Source organism: Lineus longissimus, chromosome 2 (genome assembly GCF_910592395.1).
Source record: "Lineus longissimus chromosome 2, tnLinLong1.2, whole genome shotgun sequence".
Lineage (NCBI taxonomy): Eukaryota > Metazoa > Nemertea > Pilidiophora > Heteronemertea > Lineidae > Lineus > Lineus longissimus.
Genome location: NC_088309.1, coordinates 25,436,299 through 25,455,363, shown reverse-complemented (window position 1 = coordinate 25,455,363; position 19,065 = coordinate 25,436,299). Strand labels below are relative to the sequence as shown.

The window sequence follows — 19,065 nt, the reverse complement described above, 5'->3', positions numbered from 1 at the left end:
CTGGCTCAGATAAAAAGACAGATTAGACAAATTGGAGGATTTTTAGTCTTGATTGAACTGGGAGACATCAGACATGGGAGCCAGAAAGTACATTCTATTAGGAAATGGAAGTGTGATGCAACCAATGCACTCTCATTGGTTCATAATTTTGAATCAAGCTTGAGGATGGATGATTGAGGAGCTTTGATACATCTAGTTAGTGACACTAACTCATCAGTTAATGCCAATGGTCGTCAATGACAAAAAACATCCTAATAGTCACAGATCACTTTTCACAGCAGGAATGCTATGTGACACGATGTACCGCTTCAGAGTATGGATCATTTATGTCATTAGCATTATTCTCTAGCCTTCATTTGTGTTATATGTCGCTCTGTTGATACTATGATCCTATTTTCATGTTGGAATGAGGTAATCAGTCATATTTCACAAACATGACATAGTCTCTAATCATGTATTAATATTGGTGTGATTTTGCACCCAAATTAGACACAGTTTCATGTATTTGGTATAAGAAGGATAACACCTTCATCCTACTTTTCCATGTAAGTGGAATTATGTTCTCGTTTTAAAAAATCTTTGATGCCACAGTGTTTGTGAGGTGAATTGGGGAGGGGCGAGACAGAGCTTGAATTCAGGTTATTTCTCAAGTATGATGTACCTGACAAAGGAACCATACAACTATATAATTGTAAATATTCCACTCAGATGTAAAGTACAATAAACTGTTTATTTATTAATATGTAGTTTCCGTTTTATTTGAAGATCTGGTCACTTTTTCTTTCAAATGACATTTACTCTTCTCAATCTCCATGCTGTTGAGACCATAATGCACATCTTTTTTTCGCTTTTCAAACTGAGGATTTCCCTGGGAAAGACAAACTATGGTTGTCAGTTAGCATTGCCGTCTTGTGGTTGCGATAGTTTGCTGAATTTTTGGTCAAATCAACTGCTTGAATTGCCTTCTTTTAGTTCTTCCCTCTTTGAATGGAGTATATCTCGGAGAGAGAACCATGGTTACAGGTTTGCATTACTTCCATGATAAAAGGTTGTGACAAATGTGGCAAGACAGCAGCTTCATCAAACGATTCCTCATGAACACCATGGCAAGCTTTGATACAAATGGAGAAAAACAAACCCGGGAATTAAGAGAAACATTTTATTCTCAATAAGAGAAGATTCGTACAGTCATATTGTTGAAGTATCCATTAGCGTGAAAAATATTTATCTAGCTACGCAAGTGGAAGGATACATCAGAACAACCTGTGGAGACCTCATCAATCAAACAGCTGTGTTGTCTGCATGGCTCCTGAGCCTCTGGTTGTCTAGTCAAGTAGAAGCCTTGCTTGATATGGACACTTCAGCTAGCCTTCAGATAAACTAAGCCCCAGTACCAATACTACGTAAAAGACCTTCCTGATACCACTTGACATCCATGCAAGGTCTCTGCAAAACAACTTTATACAATGTCATGAAACAGATGAGTTTCAATATATTTCTAATACCAGGCACTTTACATGTAGTTAATACTACTATTTGTGTAAAGATAATGTGATCAAATTAAAAGTGTAGACCAAGTGTTAAATAAAATACATAGTTATATAGTACAAGCAAAAATCCACTAAATTTATGCCATGATAAATATTTCATACTAGCACAATAAACTTTCCAATACGATTTGATCATGTCTGCACCTATCTGACAACTACATTATGTACACTGGGCCTATCAATATCACAAAACAGCCTGTGCGGAAAGTAGGCAATACTTAGGTAAGGAAATAAAGATTCTTCGCAGATGTGGAGCACGTGTACATGTACATTGTAAGATTACATGCACATGACTGTATAATAAATTTTATTCCAAGGGTGTAATTATTACAAATTTGTATACAACAAGCAATATTTTTAACTCAGTCTTAACGTATGTCCCATGAGTACAGTCATATTGAGTATCAGGCTATGCTTGATGACTGTACATTGTACCACGGAAAAAACGCCAATAGCAATCCTAGACTTTATCAAGATTTTTTCTCATTTGCAAATTGAGGAGGCCAGTATTAGAATGTCAACCAAAACATTGAAGCTACTGTCCATTTCAGGTTCTCTTTTTTCTCAAGTTTGCCATTTCTTCTGATAGGACCTGTGTTACTTTGATGGCACCAGCTGCCTCATCTCCTCCGATCTTTGTGATTGCAATCCTAGCCGCCTCTCGAACTGTTGATATTGGATCATTACGCCTGAAATGGGAAAACAAAGCAACTTATATTGTTGGACATAAACCATTGTTTTGGTGCAACAAAACAATCCGATTAAAAGCACTGTTTTTCCTTGCCATGTTTTCATTTTCTCACTGATGGTGAAGTGAGCATTTGGTTTTATAGGACTAAAATTAATCAGTTGGAAACACCTGAAATGGCCAGTTTTTAAACACTGTAGGCCACCTACATTTGTGTCGGCATAGCATTTATCACACGACTCGGTGATGCTATCCTATTTTTTCAATTCAGATGGGTTATAGCCAAAACACATTACTTCTCGATCAGATTAGGTCCAATGGAGACAATACCAGAGCAACCAGCAACTTACCACCTATCGAGTACAGGTTGCACAGCTCTTTCAGCTTTGAGACTCCCCAAGGAGAGACACACACTTTCTCTAACCAACCTGTCCTCATCTTCCAGCGACTTGAGAAGATGATCAACAACTTTCTTTGTTTTCTTCCCTAAAATTGAAGGACATTGGGTTATGATACCATCTACATGACAGGTGGGCACATCCTCCTAAAGCAAGCCTCCCACAAAGCCCTGCTGAAATTGGACCTCATACAAGAGTGCGTGGCAGTCAGAAAGCCAATCATTCCCAATCAAAATCTGTCATTCTAATGAACATGATCTCGTACTCACACACATTACAATGCTGACTAAACAACAAAAAGGGACTCAGTAAGTAAGCAAGCAAAATCTTGACCAGAATTTCAAAATGAATACTGATAGATGAATATTCCAGTAAATAAATTCTGTGTAAAACGTAAATGCTCAACGGTTATGTCATACCTGATCTTCCTAAAGCTAATGCTGCCACTGCTCTCATATTTGGCTCTGCATCTTCTAACAATTCCATCAACGTGGTGATAACTGAGGGAGTTCGGAATTTTCCTGTAAGAATTAACAAATACGGTAATGTCAATGATATCAGTAACCAACATAATAGTTATTCCTGCGCATCCATAGCAGGAAAGCAAATATGGAAATTTTGTTTGATTTTCTGCCAACTGCAATGTTGATTCAAAGTCCTTGAAGAATATTGCTTGTACTTTGCTATTGGCAAGGCCACATCCACAGGAAAAGGCGCTCTAGTACTTACCTAAATTCTGTACAGCTGTCAATCGGACAGTGCTATCCATGTCAAACACTTCTTTCATAGCCACAATAGCTGTGGCGTAGTCCTGAACTCGGGAGAAGAAATAGTGTGGGTCATCGGTCTTGTTAATACAAAACTGCAAGTAACTGGACTTTTTCACATCTTTCGCAAGCTCAAAAATGTCTCTATAAATCAATCCACAGAGCCATTTTTCTTTGTCCATTCCAAACACGCGGACAATCTCCACTTTATAATCGTCGGTGAATGCATCACGGAATTGTAACCAGGGCACCTGGCTTTCCTCATTGAAATGACGAGTCCAGAAATCCTGAGTTTCATCGCCAGTCTTCTTTGAAAATTCGGCCATGAACTCTACCATGTCTTGATCCTCTTCATAGTCTATTTCCATTCCTTTCGTTCTATTCATAGATGTGAACCTTTCATCGTCTTCGACATCTGCATCAGGGTCCGGGATGCCACTCTCAATCTCTGTCCTGAGACTATTCAAGAAACTTGCAAATCTGCTCTCATAGTGCTCGTCTTTTGTGAAAAATGTCCAGTTGATTTTGGCAAGAATCAAGCGTCTGGAAATAGAATGTCAACACTGATAATATGTTCAATTCATGCAGCACAGATAAGAACATATAACTTTGATGTCAATGAAAATGAAATTTTAACCCCTTGGTTCAGTATTTTGTTTTAGCATTTATCAGATTATTGCTTCAGACACCTTCACATGCTGCCCATGAATAGGCATGACGTGTTAGGAAATCATATCTTCACACAAATACTGACCACCAAGGTTTTTTGCATCTTATCTACAATCGAAACCTAGGCATATATGGATTTTGGTCAGGAATTGTTTTAAAAAGTGAAATACTGCATGCAATCTCATCATATACACACCTGCCACTGTCTAAATTTGGAGAAATTGCTGAAAAGTTTGCAAGGCCAACTGGAAATATGGGTGTGTTACTGATGTAAGCAAGTGACAGTTCGTCCTGGAGTGCCTTAGAAGCTGCTCCTTGTGCACTCATGATTTGGATGAAAGCCTGAAAAGAGTAGAAAGCAGATTCTATCATATATTTGCAAAACTACATTTCAATGCTTCCTTTGAATTCCTCCTTACATGAAATCAAATTCTGTGATGGAAATAGTCATCCCAGTCTCTGGCAACCAACTGGTTGATTTTAAGTCCCTGGACATACATGCCTACTGTCATTCAGATTTAGCAGTTCATACTTCTATTCCATTGCTTATCAGATAAAATTACAATTAACCCTGGTAGCATAATTACATATCTTCAAGGGCCAAGGGTCTTGTGGCCTACTTGCATTGCTCATTGGAGTGCACACATTTTGTCGCAAAGCCATGAGGCGAAGTGACCTTATCTTATTGGTTTAACATAACCACTGAAAAGAAATTCATACCACATCGCTTACCTTGCACTGAACAATGGCTAGGCCTTTCTCTCCCCCAGATTTCCCTATCCCAATCCATACTTTGAGACCAGCTTTGGTCAATTTATCTGAAAGAGAAGGGGATAGTTTTAAAATCTGGCATCATCTATTAATGTGTTCATAACATAGCATTGGCTGACCAGGTGTGACTAATAACTGTTTACCGGTGGCCTCCGTGGTCCTATCAGTATCAAAATCTTCACCCTGATCTGACATAGGAAACTGCAAATAAGTGAAGCAAAGCAATTTATTGCCCATCCATTTGGTTTGCACCAAATTATCCCACTCACCAGCAAAGATCTTGGCCTTGTCTTTATCTGCTTCATCAAAGCTGATCATGACATCAATGTTACTGCCTGAAATCGACATCTTGCCCAAGTCATCCAAGGAACTATGCTCTGCTGGGTTAGATGTGGACGGAATTGAAGTCACAGTTATCACAGCCAAGTCTGTGTGTTTGGAACGGTTGTTGGATAAACCGTTATGGTTGAGGTTAAGATCGCTCTTTTCAGTGACACTTGAAGCCTCAATAACTGGAAGGAGAATGGGTGAAGGTCAGAGGTGTTATTACGATTATATGGCTTCATTGTCCAGACTTCGTCTTGTATACAAAGTTTTGATATGAGTCTTATGACGTCCGAGTTGGTTGTGACAATCTTGAAGGTAGCTGTTGTTTGTTAGTAGCATCCCCTCTACAGGTTACATGTAGTTGTTGATTTCAATGGTGCTTGCTACTCAATTGGTATGAACGTAAACTATCATAAAACATGAGCCATGATATGATTAATAATAGGCCTAATTGTAACACCCATGGAGTGTCGATTACAAGTAAACCAGGAAATCAACTCAGCCTTATCAATAGATCAGTTAATCAGCAAAAGAGCAAAGACACCCACCATGCTAATATTGCATTGATCAGTCATTCGGCCATCGTCATTCAATCATTCAGTAACTATTGCGACTTTGTCGACACGGCACTGCCCACTGGCACCAGTGCAACTGCTCAGCATCATCAGTGACCATTGACAACAAAGATAGCGTCATTCTTACTATTGATGGTTATGTTGCGACCGTCAGGCTGTGGTCGAGTACGTCTTATCTGCCTCACAACAACCGAAGAAGAACAGCCCATACCACTTTTACAACGACTGCAGAAATCACCACCATTTTGCCTAGCTGCAACTGTATTCACTTCAGTTGCTTTACCTTTTTTACATGCTCCAGAAGTTCATGAGTCAAATAATGATTTTATGTACATCAAAGGGACATGATCGGATGACGTAGAGGCGACTTATGTCATGCCATAAACATGAAATCCTGACCAATGATGTAAATGGTTTTACTTCCGCATAGAGCGCCAATGCGGTCAGTGTTGGACAAATTGAGCATTACACTCCCGTGGCAGTGGGCATGGTGGACCTGGTACTACACAAGTCCTAAAACGTCGCAAGAAGTTCTACCACTGATCACGTATAGAAGTTTTTCAAATGGTCTGTGTAGCTACATCTTGACCATCAAGGAATTTTTACAAATCGCATCAAGTAAAACCCCTAGTCGTCTGGTAAGAGTCACTCGGGGTCGAATTGGTTTATATTTTCATTGTTTGCGCCCCATAGCAAGATAAACCTTTAATTTTTTAACCAATCAACGGAGCCGTTACAACGGTGTCCTGGAATGTTGTTTACACATGGCCGCCGAGTGTCGGAAATTTTTCATTCATCAAATTATTTTTCCTTGGTTTCTTCTGAAGTGGTTTTTATTCAATACTTGGAGTCAGTCAAGATGTAGATGATCACCGTGAATGAGATACTAGTAATACCACTATCAGCAAAAATAAGTTAGTGTTGTTTTTCCATCGGATCTTTTAGGACTATAGGCCTAGGCCTACTTGTATTCTTCAAGAGACAAGACTTTATCATCATCATATTCATCATCATCATGTCATTCATGATCATCTTCATGGAGACATCGATTTGTCATTATCATAATCATTTGATTGTTTGAATCACAGGCCACTGAATCAATGGCCCCTCCCCCCTCCCCTGTTTGCTGACTGATAGCCCCCCTCTCCGTCTCCCCTCAACGATTATCAGAAACACTCTTATGTGCCTATCTTGCACATGCAGTAGCTAGTAGAATCAACATTTGGGGTGAGCAGAGTGAAGTTTTGAATGTGTTAAAACTGTTTTCTAAAAATCAAACAAACCCGAAACAGTGTTTTTCATCAGTGATGAGACAATGCTGGTTTATCCTGTCCAGTTAATTAGATTTGTAGCACATTAACATCATCTGTTTAATATTCAGATATGCCTATTCAATACATTCTCACTCTCAGTCTCAATCCTTCAGGAGGTCACAATAGTAAAAAAATACCGTAAAATATATTGCTGACTTAGTGTGAACATCAGGTTTTTTTCTGGATATTCTCAGGTACCAACAGATGTGATATGGGATCAGGTGCTTCCAGTAGCCGGGCTAGTTCTCCATCAGCTCCATCTGAGATCAAGGTAAAACCACCACCTGACAGGGAACCGGCTGTCAAGCCGACCATGACCATGGCAGCGAGCAAGAGCCAGCAGGAGATTGGACCACAGGATATCATGATTAGTTACAGTCACAGTGATAAGAAAATGATGGAGAAAATTAGAGGTACGTAGTATTGTACATGTAGTGAAGATTGGGAATGGCCGGGGGGGGGGGGTGACATAAAACTTTTCAGTATTAAGCTCACAAAACATAGACTTACTTGTATGGAAATTTTCAGTTTTGAAATACTTCTGGTAACTACTTACTTGTTCCTTGTGAACAAGTGTACAAGTTGTAAGCTAAGACTTGTATTTGAAAAATGAGCAATATATTACATAATGTTTTTCTTCTTTAGTTCCACTGGCACTAGTGCTGTGTGTAGGCCCAAGACTATTGTACCATATCATCATTATTATTGAAATCAAGGAAAGACAATCCAAAATTATTGTTTTATTTGCAGTTCATAAATTTGTTTTTATGAGTGAAAGTTTTATTCAAGTAGGTCAAGTGGGATCTATATCATCATGTCAAAAATATATATAGGCGATTCGCCCGTCTACCCATTGTTAGACTGTAATGTTGATCTACAATGTACATGACAGATCACCCATTGAGTGTCGTATCATTTGAAAGACATGAAAGAGATTGTATTGAGTATTGCTCCATACAGTTTATGTTATGTAGTCCTTTGGCCTCTATAGCATTTACGGACATCTCAAGTGCTGTGATTCATTGAATAAGTCTTGTGACATTCTTAGAATTCATCTGCGCTGAGGAGAAAGTAAGATGGCATGATGTCATCCTTAGACCTTATTTCATGAAAGCTTACAGCAGATATAAAATAATGATATCAATCAGATTGTACTGGCTGACATTCACTATAATATATTAAATTAAATTAAAAACATTTGTATTGCCATTTAATAAACTCTCCCCCTTGCGATAACATCTCCAGAAAAGGACTGAAGGATATAGGATGGAAAGGATACTCTGTGTGGAACATTTTTTGATTTAAAAAGCTCCTGAAATGGTGTGGCTGATGGACATGATAGATGCAACAATCTATCATCCCCCATCCCCCTAACTGTTACATGCACATCATACTAGTGATGGGTGTGGCTTGAAGAGTTCCCTCAGCATTCATTTTTGAATTATTTAAAATGTACAAGTAGTGGTTATTGTAATCAACAATGAATGTAAAGTTATCCCACTATTGATATTCTGTTCAGGTGTAGAAATCAATGTGTATTCATTACATATGTACAATAAAGGTTACCAATCAATATTTTCTCTGTTGAAAATGTTAACTGTATTTTCCCCTTGGGCTATGGAATGTGGTTATTTTATACTTCTGTTTATACAATCACAGGAGCGTGAAGTTCAAGTCAAGTAAATGCTTTTACGACTTTGTGCTCGCAAGCATCTATTTGACTTAAACTTCACGCTCCTGTGTATACAATATGTATATTCAATCCAGGTGTGTTAAGAAAGTTTTTGCTGGCTCCAGTGACTGTGTCCATACTGCAGTTATGTTGTACATATTATGTTATCATGGTCTTCCAAAGAAAGTAAAAAAAACAAACTGAAAAGTCATTTCCAGAACTAATGTGTTCGCCAGTGTGCAACCTACATGTATGTACTGAACAGCCATATACATGTACACTCCTCAAGACTTTCTACAAGCATCATACTTATCTTTCAGATGCCTTAGAAGAAAATGGCATTAGTGTCTGGGTGGACATGGTTGGGCTGAAGGCAGGTGTGGACTTCCTCAGCAAGATTGGACAGGCAATTATTGATGCAAAGGTGAGGCAAAATCCATTGAAAAAGGACTCTTGGCTTGTGGTCATCTATTCATCAAGAGGTTCCTGGTTCAAACCCCACCATTGCACCTTAGTGTGAGACTTCGGCATGTCCCTTCGTTATTTGATAGATCCTGCTCCTTTCAAGAATTATATACTGAGATCAATGAGCATCGAAATTGACATGTTTGATGTTCTCTGTTTTCAGGTGTTTCTCTCCCTTGTGACTGAATACTCTGTCCAGTCAAAGTATTGCCGTGATGAGCTTGCCCTTGCCTATGTATCGCAGAAACCTATCTTTCCTGTGGGATTCAAAAGCAAAGACTTCCTATTCCCACTTATGGATGTTGGCATGTGAGTAATTGCCCAAGTCTTTCATAAGGATTTGTGGAGATGTCCTGGGAAACCTTAGCTCAGAATAAGTTCATGTCTGGGGCCCTTGGTCATGTCAGACTCAGCACTAAATATATCCCTCGTACAAGCGTGAATCATTTCGACCTACTGTGAGGTGTGAGAGACCTCTATTGGCGGCTTTGTGTAACTTTATCTTGCCTGCTTAGCTGCTGCCTATATTGTCTCTTTATAATGCCAAGGCTTCGTTATAAAATCTTACGTCTTCTTCTGTCTTTTAGGAGACTTCAGCTCTCTCGATTTGACTGGTACAGTGTCGATAAAGACAAATTTGAAACAGACTTTGCTAATGTGATCGAAGATATACAGACAGAAATAACCAATGTCAAGAATAAAGAAGCAAGGGAGGAGGCAAAAGAAGGTGGGTTTTTTAGGTAGACAGTCCACTCACTCAATTCATGCCAATTTCCTTATTTTAACTGCTAGGGCTACATCACTAGCAAACTGAGGCAAAAATGACCCACTCCTGTCCACTCCCTTGACAAGCTTTTACAGAATGCTTGTCATTAAGTCCACCATCTCTGTCTGGTTTCTGACTCTGTTGTCTTCAGTGAAAGTTCCGACTGATAGCTGCTCATTAGTCTGTGACTCTCAATTCCACAGATGTGTGCCTTTCGTGTTTTCTTTGCCTTCAAATCCCTACATTTTCTGGGTTTGTTATCTATTTTGCGCTGGAACTTTTCAGAAAAAGAAGAAGCTGAACAAGAGAGACCAAAATGTAAGTGTTATTTTAGTGATTAGCGTTATAACCCAGAGTTTGCCATAATAGGGAAAGATGTGATATTTATGGCTACATGTTGTATATCAATTTCTGAAAATTCATGGCAAATTTCAAAGTGTTTTCTCGTTGTATCTACACCTGCTGATACCTCACTCATTTTATATTGATAGTGAAAGTGACATTGATAGTGAAAGTGAATGAACAGCTCAATCACTCTACATTGTAACTGTAAAGAGTTTTCAGCATTTGATATCATAATTTTTTTCGAAATCCTAAACTTATTGAAATTTACTAACTTTTCAGTAGAAAGAAGTCAAACACGACCTCAAATGCGGGTGCGTACTTCAAGAAATTCGAAGCAAAACCAAAGAAAGAATGACTTCTGGGATAAACATTTTGCCAAAAAAGAGACTGTTGATTGGAATAGGTGAGAAATTTTTATTTAAGCTATTAAACATTGCATATAGTTAATGTTTATCAAGTAAGAAACATCCTTGCTGGGTATTTGTTTTATAATCTGGAAAGTTACATGGAGTCTAGGGCAGGGCTAGCCAAATCATGAAACTGTGGGGCTGATTTCTGACCTCTAAATGCATCATTGACTGGAAAAGGGTGCACTGTTCAATGTTAAATGCTTCAAGTTAATGTGGGGCGGGCACTAATTAAAATGGTACAGTCTGGTATACTCTACAAGCTTTTAGTTTTAGGGCATGGATACAAGGTTTCTGGTCCATTCCAAATTTTGATGTGACAACTTTTTTTCTCAGCATGAAGCAAGTGTTTACGAAGGAGTTTGATAACAATCTAAAAAGTCTCTTCACCTCAAATGAAGATAAACAATGGCTGGAATCCATACTCAAGAGGGAATTGAGTGTGAAAGGACAGATGACCAGAAGACGTTATGACGGTGAGTGGTTCCTTATTGGTTATTGGCAGAAACAGCTGTTTGCTGATAGGGTATTGGACATTTCATACCAGTGTGTCCCATCATTGGATGTTCATGAAATGTAATCATTAACTTGGCCGTAAGGTCTCTTGTGACTGAAATTTATGGTTTTAAAGCAAGTGTTTATAAAGACCTTTATGAATACTTGGTTAAAGTAATCATTAGGATGTAAAAGCTATTCTGCAATTTTAGTCAAAAGCCTCGAGGATATGTATTTGGTGGAGTTTGTAATTTGATAGCTTACAGTTAAGTAGGCCAGAGTATCAGATGTATCTCATATGGCTACTACAAGTTCAAAAAAAGAAAGCTTGTTGCATTTCCTTTTTGAATTAAGGTCATGAGCCCATATAGTACTATCAAATTTCAGGATTGTGAATACAAACTTTTATAAATGCCCACATTCTGTCTTTTATCCTCAGAATTTTGCATGAGGGACAATGGTGAGCTCGAACCATTTTGGAGCCGGGTTGAAGACTATGCTGTTGAGAGCTATGCTATCAAGAAAGTGTTTGAGATGGAGTCATCTGTCCGGGTTGAAGCTATTTCTAACCTCGGTGAGTGTATGGCACGAAAGAGCTTACTCTTGAACAGTCTCATACTCTGGGTGATGATTTGAACTCATTTAGGCTAGGGACATCCGTGATAATTAAAATAAAGTGACATGTCCAAAATGACAAGATATGGGCTGTATTGTACTGTATATTGCCGATTTTGAATTATATAAGCTTCTGATGATGTCATGTTTTATGCACTGCATACATGTACATGTAATCCTTTGAAATCTGTCTTCAGAAAAATACAAAAGTCCTGCCGTGGTGGAGGCCTTGATGGATCTTCTTGACGATGATGACTTCAATGTGTGCGCCGTGGCAGCAATCACGCTGTCTAAGATGCATTGTAAAAGTAACATTACGAGGTTGAGAATTGTCGACAGGATTATCAATATCTTGAACAGTAGCGATCGTCTAGTACGAGAAACAGGGTGTTTGGCTCTCGGACGATTGAAGGCCACGAAGGCCGTCCCAAAGCTTGTCACATTATGGTAAGCCTGCTTTCTGGAGTTATCAACTTTATTCAATAAATGAACACAGTAGTTATACACTTAAGTTAGGCGAGGAGTAGACTAGTATGGGGGCGAGTCTAGACTGGGATTTCAGATTCTGCTTACTTCTCAGAATTCAATACATGCACATGTATAGTTACAAATATTAATTTTCAGTCAGTGATAAGAAAACTGTGTGTTTCCAGTCTGGTCTCCAAAATCTGAAATACTATAACATAAGATTCACCACGAAAACTAGTTACTGCCAACATCAAGTAACAACTTACAAAATGTTTTTTCACGGAAATCACTACCGAGTAATGCAAAAACAACACTGGTTTAGTGATGTGCTAAATAGTACCGTTTTGACACCATACCCGGCCACGCAATGGGGCCAACATAAAACCTTGCCGGCACTCATTGGCATCTGGCCTCTGCATGCTTTTGAGCTCTTGTTGGACTATAAGTTGTTCAGAAGTCTTCCTCATCAATGTCATCTTCCATTGGCGTTTGAATCATCGTCTGACTGTTATTTCCAAAATTAATCACCCTTGCATTGATACTGAAGTTCATAGGTGCTTGAACTTGCAGGATGTTCGGATACATTTGCATAAGTGTTTGCAACTGCATCACCTGTTCCGGTGATGGACCAGGTCCACCAGGGAATGGATTTGGCATACTAGTGGCACCACCTTGAGAATAAGGTCCCGTAAATTGATTTTGTGGTACAGAATTATTTGAGTCATAATCCCAGGCTTGCCGTGGAACTCCTGGCGGACATTGTTCCCGTGTCGAGCCAATGTTTCTCTGTGTTTGAAAGCCAGGGTTGTTGAGATGTAAGGTGGGTTGTGTATCATACTCCATGGTGTCACTGTCACATTCTGCTGTTTTCTGCTGTATTTGTTCTCTCTCCTTCTTCAGATTCTCCTTCTCACGTTTCCATTTCTTTAAACGTATTCCCTGTTCCCTCATTAACCACGTTTTGAATTCTCGCTCTTGTTTCCATTCTCGGTCTAATAGAATTGGCTCCTTTTGCTGTATCATGTTTATGACACCCTCGTCCCAAGCATTATCAGTCAAGCAGATCCCTCGGATGCCTTGCAGTGCAAAGGGTACCTTGTACCTCACAGGTTTTCTCCAGTATTCTGTATGAATTGGTATGGCACACCATTTCTTTTCGCGGTTGAGAATACTTTCCATGATGATTGTGTTTTGGTAGAATCGCATCCAGTTATCATCGTCACAAAAGTTTTCAGTCAGCAGCATCATCAAAAATGTGCTCTTTTTGCAATAGTACTCGAGTCTCTCAATCTCATTCTTTCCACCTTTCCTCTGTTCAAGGGTTGCAATGCGTATACGTCGACCACTCAGATGATTCTGGCTGCATAATCTGTCAATACAATAGCATGCTTTTTCTTGGTCATTCTCGTGATACACCAAAAGCGCATCAAACTGGCCGTCTTTCTTAAATTCTGGGTAATCCTCCTCTGCGATGGGAACATTTGCTGGGACCATCGTCTCCAATCCAACTAAGAATCCATCTTCATCCTTTTGGATTTCTGTAACAACAGATGAGCTGATCTCTTCAACTTGGATACTGTTTTCTTTGTCAGATGGCAGACGTCTTTTTTCTTCCATGGTGTCGGCTGCCTCAGCTTGGATAGGTTCACTCGTGACCTTCAGGCTGTCATCAAGATCTTCAACTGCATGAAGAAGAAAACAATTAAATTAGCAGTTGTACCTCAGAATTTTGTACCTCACAGAATGATGTGATTACACTTGGACCGACAGAAAATTTATCATGGGTTATTGAATTGCCATTCCTAATTGGTAGAGGAGGCAGGTAGATTGAGTCAATGGAGGTCAGATTACACTTTGACCCAGACAAAATTCATCATGAATCCCATTCGTATTAGATCTCATTAGATCTCATGGACAGTGGTTGAAATACACCATTTAGGTGGTGTCACAATCAATTGTGCGCAGTCTACTTTGGATTGCCTACACCAAGAGGTAAAACAAAAGAAACTTTGAAATAAAGATAAAGTCACAAGCTCACCATTTTCCGTGTCTGACTCTTTGCTAATTCTGGTGGTACCATTTGAATCCATGTTGCCTTCAGCCTCTGCCCGTGTCCTATTCTGTTGAGAATGCACTATCACTCAGTATAAATGATAACACACGCACCAAGCCTGTAAGTGAAACCAGTCCCAGTCCAAGCCCTTGAACCAAAACATGTTCTGATACCGAATCTAATTCGTACACTTGGGATTCCCCATGATCCAATTGCATTTTATTTGTGCAAGCCAATTAATCATTCAGTGCATAGTGAGTGATATTCGTTATCAATATTCAGCTGGTACTTCACGACACAGGCCCAGTATACTACTCCTTTTGAGGACAAAAATTGAATAGAATTTACAATATTATTTGCATGCAATGTTATGGTTGGTTACTTTCAGTTGATTGCCAATTGCATTTTATTTGTGCAAGCCAATTAATCATTCAGTGCATAGTGAGTGATATTCGTTATCAATATTCAGCTGGTACTTCACGACACAGGCCCAGTATACTACTCCTTTTGAGGACAAAAATTGAATAGAATTTACAATATTATTTGCATGCAATGTTATGGTTGGTTACTTTCAGTTGATTGCCAATCCAATATTTGATTTTGCAAAGCTAGGCATTGTTGGTCATACTGATTTGATATCCCTCCATAAAGCTAAATCTGAACTAAACTTAGATCAGAATTTGGAGCTGAGAGCAAGAAGTGATACAAATACCAGCAATAGTTGGGATTCTCATCGATAGTTGGGATTCCTGTGTCACCGCATCAGTACTGTATGACATTGCTGTTACCATGGTGATGTCGAGGGATCATGTCTCTGTTGGGTTGAATTCGAAATATTGCAACATCAGTTGGAAAGTGCTTGCGTACATTGTTTGTATTTGTGGGTTAAGTTTCAAAGATCAACATTGCCGTACTGGAGTTATCTTACATGCAAATGCACTTAAAATGCTCTTCTTCTTTTTCCAGGCGTAATGATGTGATATCAACAGTACGTGAAGCAGCTGGGATAGCCCTGAAGGAGATCGGAGGTGAAGAGGCAGACAAGGCAATACACATGACAAAAGTCCTAACGGAAGAAATAAGGATCTTAACGTTATCATGAGGACACACGAAGTAACACAGGATATCTGCACTAACCATAGGGTTAAAGGATGATTTGTTCTGAAACAGGCATGGAAGCAGGAGGTGTTAACGTGGAAAACTGTGTGAAACATGAATGTATTTCGAAATGGAGGGATGTATGCCCTTATATCCCCCCTAGTTCCATGTCTGCCTGGTGAAAATCATTCTAGAGCCAAACCCATAGACACTTTTATGTTTAATATTTATTATTAGGATTAGGAGGAATCCTTCAGTGTTCGTAGATAAATATTCTTCATTATTTCTGCCCTTATAAAGAAGTACTGTTACTGTTATTTATTTATTAGATATTCAATATTAATAGGTATTAAGTTGTCACAACATTTTTGTTGTATTCATATGATACTCGATTTTCGATCAGTCCACCGGTGTAACTCACCTTAGCACCTATATGACCAGTCAGTTTTTGGTCATGAAGCAGCTGATAACGATTGAAGAAAAGATGATGATGATGATGATAATCCTTAACTCCAAGCATTACAAGCATTTTCTGACATGATACATTGGCATGGTATTACCGGTATTGTGAACTGCATGTACATTGCCATGTACTTTTCCTCTATATTCTTGATTACTGTTAAAATAATGTGACTGATTGTAAGTTGTGTGTCATCTTTTTGATTTGCTGTGTATTTCTTTGTTATAGTAAAACAGGTGAAATTCTATGATGGTCACATTGCTTTTGAAAGGCCAAGATTGTCGGTTGTAGGGAATTCAAGACACAGTATATCAGAGTCCCTGTAGCATCATTGTGATTTTACCAGACAAAGTATTATTCATGTATAATCAAGCATTCAGGTGTAGATGCGGTACATGTATAGGACATTCCAGGAGATGCGAAGTTTTATAGCTGTTTATTGGGCTCAAATCCTCCAATTTCTTCTGGTTGGATCACAGCATAATTAATTAGACTAATTAATTTTGTACCCATGTAACGTCAGTCACTTCATCAAGTGATGAAATCACTTTGTATGAAGTATTGTATAGCTGGCATTTGCTAGCAAATACACTTGAGACTACTAATTATTAAATTAGCATATTGCTTAAAAGAAATTGTTTCTTCTTTTTTTTCAAGTGGATGATGGCCCAAGGACTGGTGACTGTCTTATATCGTTTTTGGCGGTCTGAGCTGGCGACGAACTAGGTTGCAGGGGCAAAGAAACAAACATTGATTCAGAATGATTTTATTCATCACAGTTGGAAATGGAGGAGCGCATTGAAAACCGAGACTGTCCTTTGGAACCTGGTTGTCCCTGGTGTTGGTCTATGGACAAGATTGGTTGAGACAGTCATGATAATGGAGTGTCATTTATTGACTACTACTGTATAGCCACAAGATGTGCCACAGACTCTGTAGTGGTGGAACTTTAACACCAGGGACAACTGATTTGGTCAGGCTATTTCATTTTACATTCCTCCCAACATTTACTCCGAAAAGACACCGGCACTGTGTTCTATCAGACAAACTTTGGTCAGCCTACTAGGTAATCAGATTCCAGCTCAAATGAAGTTATAAAACGATCATGGATACCAAGGTCGTCCTTAACATCGTCTGCCCTGTTGATTCTGCCTCATGTCTTATATTGGGTCACAGCAAGTCGAATACATTGTACTTTGTATTGCTGCATGCATGCATTTATGAAAAGATTGGATAGAATAACAATTACTTAGGTACTTAAGCACATCATATTTATTACCAAAACTACCTATGCACAACAAAAATTTTACAAGTTAAACCACCCTGATGACAAAAGTACACATGAAGTAGCATCGTATTTCATAAGATGCATGATGAAATTCTCTTAGTTACTAGTCATAGTATAAATGTATTGAGGTTTACTGACTGAACTGCCAAAACCACTCATTAAAATCACATCTTGTCAGCTTCATTGGCCCTGCTTATAAGTCTTTCGACAGTTTCCTGGTCATCTTTATTCACAAGTTTCATACTTTCTGTTGAATTCACCAGATGGACCTCTTCCAATGAGAGTCCAGTAGCACACGTATCATTGATACGGGCGTACTTTATCTTATAGTGATTACTATTAAGTCGAGCAAGAATTTCGTAAGTTCTTTCACACTCTGCAACATTTACATCAGAAGTTTCACCATGACGAAACGCCTTAGCAACATTCCGGCGTATGACAGATCCAAGATCTCTGCCACTTTTAGTTGCATCCACTGGCCATTTTTGACACAGTTGCATGAATCTACGATACAGTGATGCAGACATCGTAACACAGTCAATACAGCCTCTCAAGATGTCTTTATAAGAAGCACCCTGATGAACTCTCGTCTTAAGTTATCAAGAACCCTTTTGCACGTTTTGTTGGGTCTGCTCAGCCTGAGCTTGGATTAGTTTCATTCGCTTCCTTTGATAATGTTGCCAGTGCAGTAACTGTTGATCGTCAATGAACTTCGCACACTGTCCGTTAACTATTTCTTTTCGGAAATGTTCATACTGAAGTAGGTCCAAGAATGCCAAACACTGGGGATATCTGAAATTAAAGGATAACATTTAGTCTGCTGTCATCAAGTGAGAGAATCTTTTTTGTCTTTTCACGCCGTCTTAAAATGTTGTACTGTACTTGTTATGCATTCATCTGGTACTGAAACATGCAGTATTGTAAAAAGACAACTTGGATGCTAGCCAATAACGATGCTGACCTCAGACTGTAAAAACTCCTGATGGGAATCGCCCTCTTTAGTTCTAATTTAACTGCAGTGCTGGAGATTAAATAACCACTACTATTTCTGAAGCCCACCCACAAAATAACTGGAATTTCCACTCACTTCAGGTACTTGGAGTACTCGGGCTCCTTCCAGTAGAGTAGATACTTCAAATAGTTGACAAAGGTCTGCTCCTTAAAATAACCTCTTTGAGACAAAACTGGAAGGAAGGGAAACCAAGGGTATTACAAAATAAATATACATGTAGGCCTACCAGTACTACAATACGGTACTTTTACAATACTCTCTCTTAGCTAAAGTACTCTTGTCTCAGCTAAAACCTGATGTCATGAAGATTCATAATGATACAATGATACGTACAGTTCAAGTAATTCGGGTTAGCTAGGCACTGAACAAATTCCAACTCAACTTGAAATCGCAGTTTCTGCTGGTCTTCAGTTTCTGGAAAAAAGAACGATGAATGAAAATCACTTGGATTTGAATGGTCTTGGATGGTTAACCAATTCTTAACAAGGACAGCTCCTCCTTAGCTACAAGAGGGATGATAGTGAATCAACATTGACCAATATAGTGCTCGGACTATTTCTCCACGGGACTAAATTTACTTTTACACAGGCTGGAAATTTGATCGGGTCCTCATTTTTAAGTTGGGCTAGAGGCTTTATTTCTTAGTAGATGGCATGGAGATTTATCAAATATACGCAATATCGCTTGGATTGTAGTATCAAGTTGCTTTTGCAAGGAATTTTGATTGGAAATCGGGAGATTTCAAGCAAATTTACCCGACAAAGGAAGAGTACTCAATCCTCTTGTGGCCATTTTCTGAAGCCATGATTTACTCCGGTACCACCATTGCGTTATGAAAACATCTTATATAAAATTCAAAAATC

The 19,065-nt window shown here is 38.9% G+C and overlaps 4 protein-coding genes across 5 annotated transcripts; 1 reads left to right on the top strand and 3 right to left on the bottom strand.

Annotated features, from left to right (window-relative positions):
• Positions 1-1,145: 1,145 nt before the first annotated feature.
• LOC135483236 (uncharacterized) lies at positions 1,146-6,178 on the bottom strand. Of its 2 annotated transcripts, none has more exons than XM_064763905.1 (8): positions 6,029-6,178; positions 5,113-5,355; positions 4,805-4,890; positions 4,269-4,414; positions 3,366-3,946; positions 3,056-3,157; positions 2,589-2,724; positions 1,146-2,239 (listed from the first exon to the last, which is right to left on the bottom strand). In XM_064763905.1, exons 2-8 carry the CDS (start codon positions 5,189-5,191, stop codon positions 2,098-2,100), a joined length of 1,272 nt encoding a protein of 423 aa, XP_064619975.1. In that variant the 5' UTR covers positions 5,192-5,355; positions 6,029-6,178; the 3' UTR covers positions 1,146-2,097. The 2 variants fall into 2 exon arrangements, with proteins under 2 accessions (XP_064619975.1, XP_064619976.1); XM_064763906.1 differs by lacking the exon at positions 6,029-6,178 and adding an exon at positions 5,719-5,983.
• A 321-nt stretch (positions 6,179-6,499) lies between these two features.
• On the top strand, positions 6,500-16,528 carry LOC135483234 (uncharacterized). The gene is made up of 11 exons (XM_064763903.1): positions 6,500-6,659; positions 7,253-7,471; positions 9,051-9,154; positions 9,359-9,504; positions 9,783-9,922; positions 10,247-10,279; positions 10,586-10,709; positions 11,050-11,189; positions 11,648-11,782; positions 12,021-12,270; positions 15,311-16,528. Exons 1-11 carry the CDS (start codon positions 6,611-6,613, stop codon positions 15,444-15,446), a joined length of 1,476 nt encoding a protein of 491 aa, XP_064619973.1. The 5' UTR covers positions 6,500-6,610; the 3' UTR covers positions 15,447-16,528.
• LOC135483235 (uncharacterized) lies at positions 12,281-14,499 on the bottom strand. Its single transcript, XM_064763904.1, has 2 exons — positions 14,330-14,499; positions 12,281-13,973 (listed from the first exon to the last, which is right to left on the bottom strand). Exons 1-2 carry the CDS (start codon positions 14,379-14,381, stop codon positions 12,742-12,744), a joined length of 1,284 nt encoding a protein of 427 aa, XP_064619974.1. The 5' UTR covers positions 14,382-14,499; the 3' UTR covers positions 12,281-12,741.
• A 1,123-nt stretch (positions 16,529-17,651) lies between the features above and the next one.
• On the bottom strand, positions 17,652-19,004 carry LOC135483233 (mediator of RNA polymerase II transcription subunit 31-like). Its single transcript, XM_064763902.1, has 4 exons — positions 18,958-19,004; positions 18,536-18,616; positions 18,278-18,374; positions 17,652-17,982 (listed from the first exon to the last, which is right to left on the bottom strand). Exons 1-4 carry the CDS (start codon positions 18,992-18,994, stop codon positions 17,790-17,792), a joined length of 408 nt encoding a protein of 135 aa, XP_064619972.1. The 5' UTR covers positions 18,995-19,004; the 3' UTR covers positions 17,652-17,789.
• Between the last annotated feature and the right edge of the window lie 61 nt (positions 19,005-19,065).

What these genes read in the sequence shown, in the direction of transcription:
- LOC135483234 (XM_064763903.1), top strand. Translation starts at nt 6,611, where the DNA reads ATGATCACCGTGAATGAGATACTAGTAATACCACTATCAGCAAAAATA. An exon ending in GAGACTGTTGATTGGAATAG is followed by an intron (nt 10,710 to 11,049) that starts GTGAGAAATTTT and finishes TTTTTTTCTCAG; the next exon opens with CATGAAGCAAGTGTTTACGA. An exon ending in GACCAGAAGACGTTATGACG is followed by an intron (nt 11,190 to 11,647) that starts GTGAGTGGTTCC and finishes TTTTATCCTCAG; the next exon opens with AATTTTGCATGAGGGACAAT.
- LOC135483236 (XM_064763905.1), bottom strand. Translation starts at nt 5,191, where the DNA reads ATGTCGATTTCAGGCAGTAACATTGATGTCATGATCAGCTTTGATGAA. An exon ending in CAAGGCCAAGATCTTTGCTG is followed by an intron (nt 4,891 to 5,112) that starts GTGAGTGGGATA and finishes CTTCTCTTTCAG; the next exon opens with ATAAATTGACCAAAGCTGGT. An exon ending in ATTAGCTTTAGGAAGATCAG is followed by an intron (nt 2,725 to 3,055) that starts GTATGACATAAC and finishes CTTCAATTTTAG; the next exon opens with GGAAGAAAACAAAGAAAGTT.
- LOC135483235 (XM_064763904.1), bottom strand. Translation starts at nt 14,381, where the DNA reads ATGGATTCAAATGGTACCACCAGAATTAGCAAAGAGTCAGACACGGAA. An exon ending in AGAGTCAGACACGGAAAATG is followed by an intron (nt 13,974 to 14,329) that starts GTGAGCTTGTGA and finishes TTCTTCATGCAG; the next exon opens with TTGAAGATCTTGATGACAGC.
- LOC135483233 (XM_064763902.1), bottom strand. Translation starts at nt 18,994, where the DNA reads ATGGCCACAAGAGGATTGAGTACTCTTCCTTTGTCGG. An exon ending in GAGTACTCTTCCTTTGTCGG is followed by an intron (nt 18,617 to 18,957) that starts GTAAATTTGCTT and finishes TCTTTTTTCCAG; the next exon opens with AAACTGAAGACCAGCAGAAA. An exon ending in TAACCCGAATTACTTGAACT is followed by an intron (nt 18,375 to 18,535) that starts GTACGTATCATT and finishes CCTTCCTTCCAG; the next exon opens with TTTTGTCTCAAAGAGGTTAT.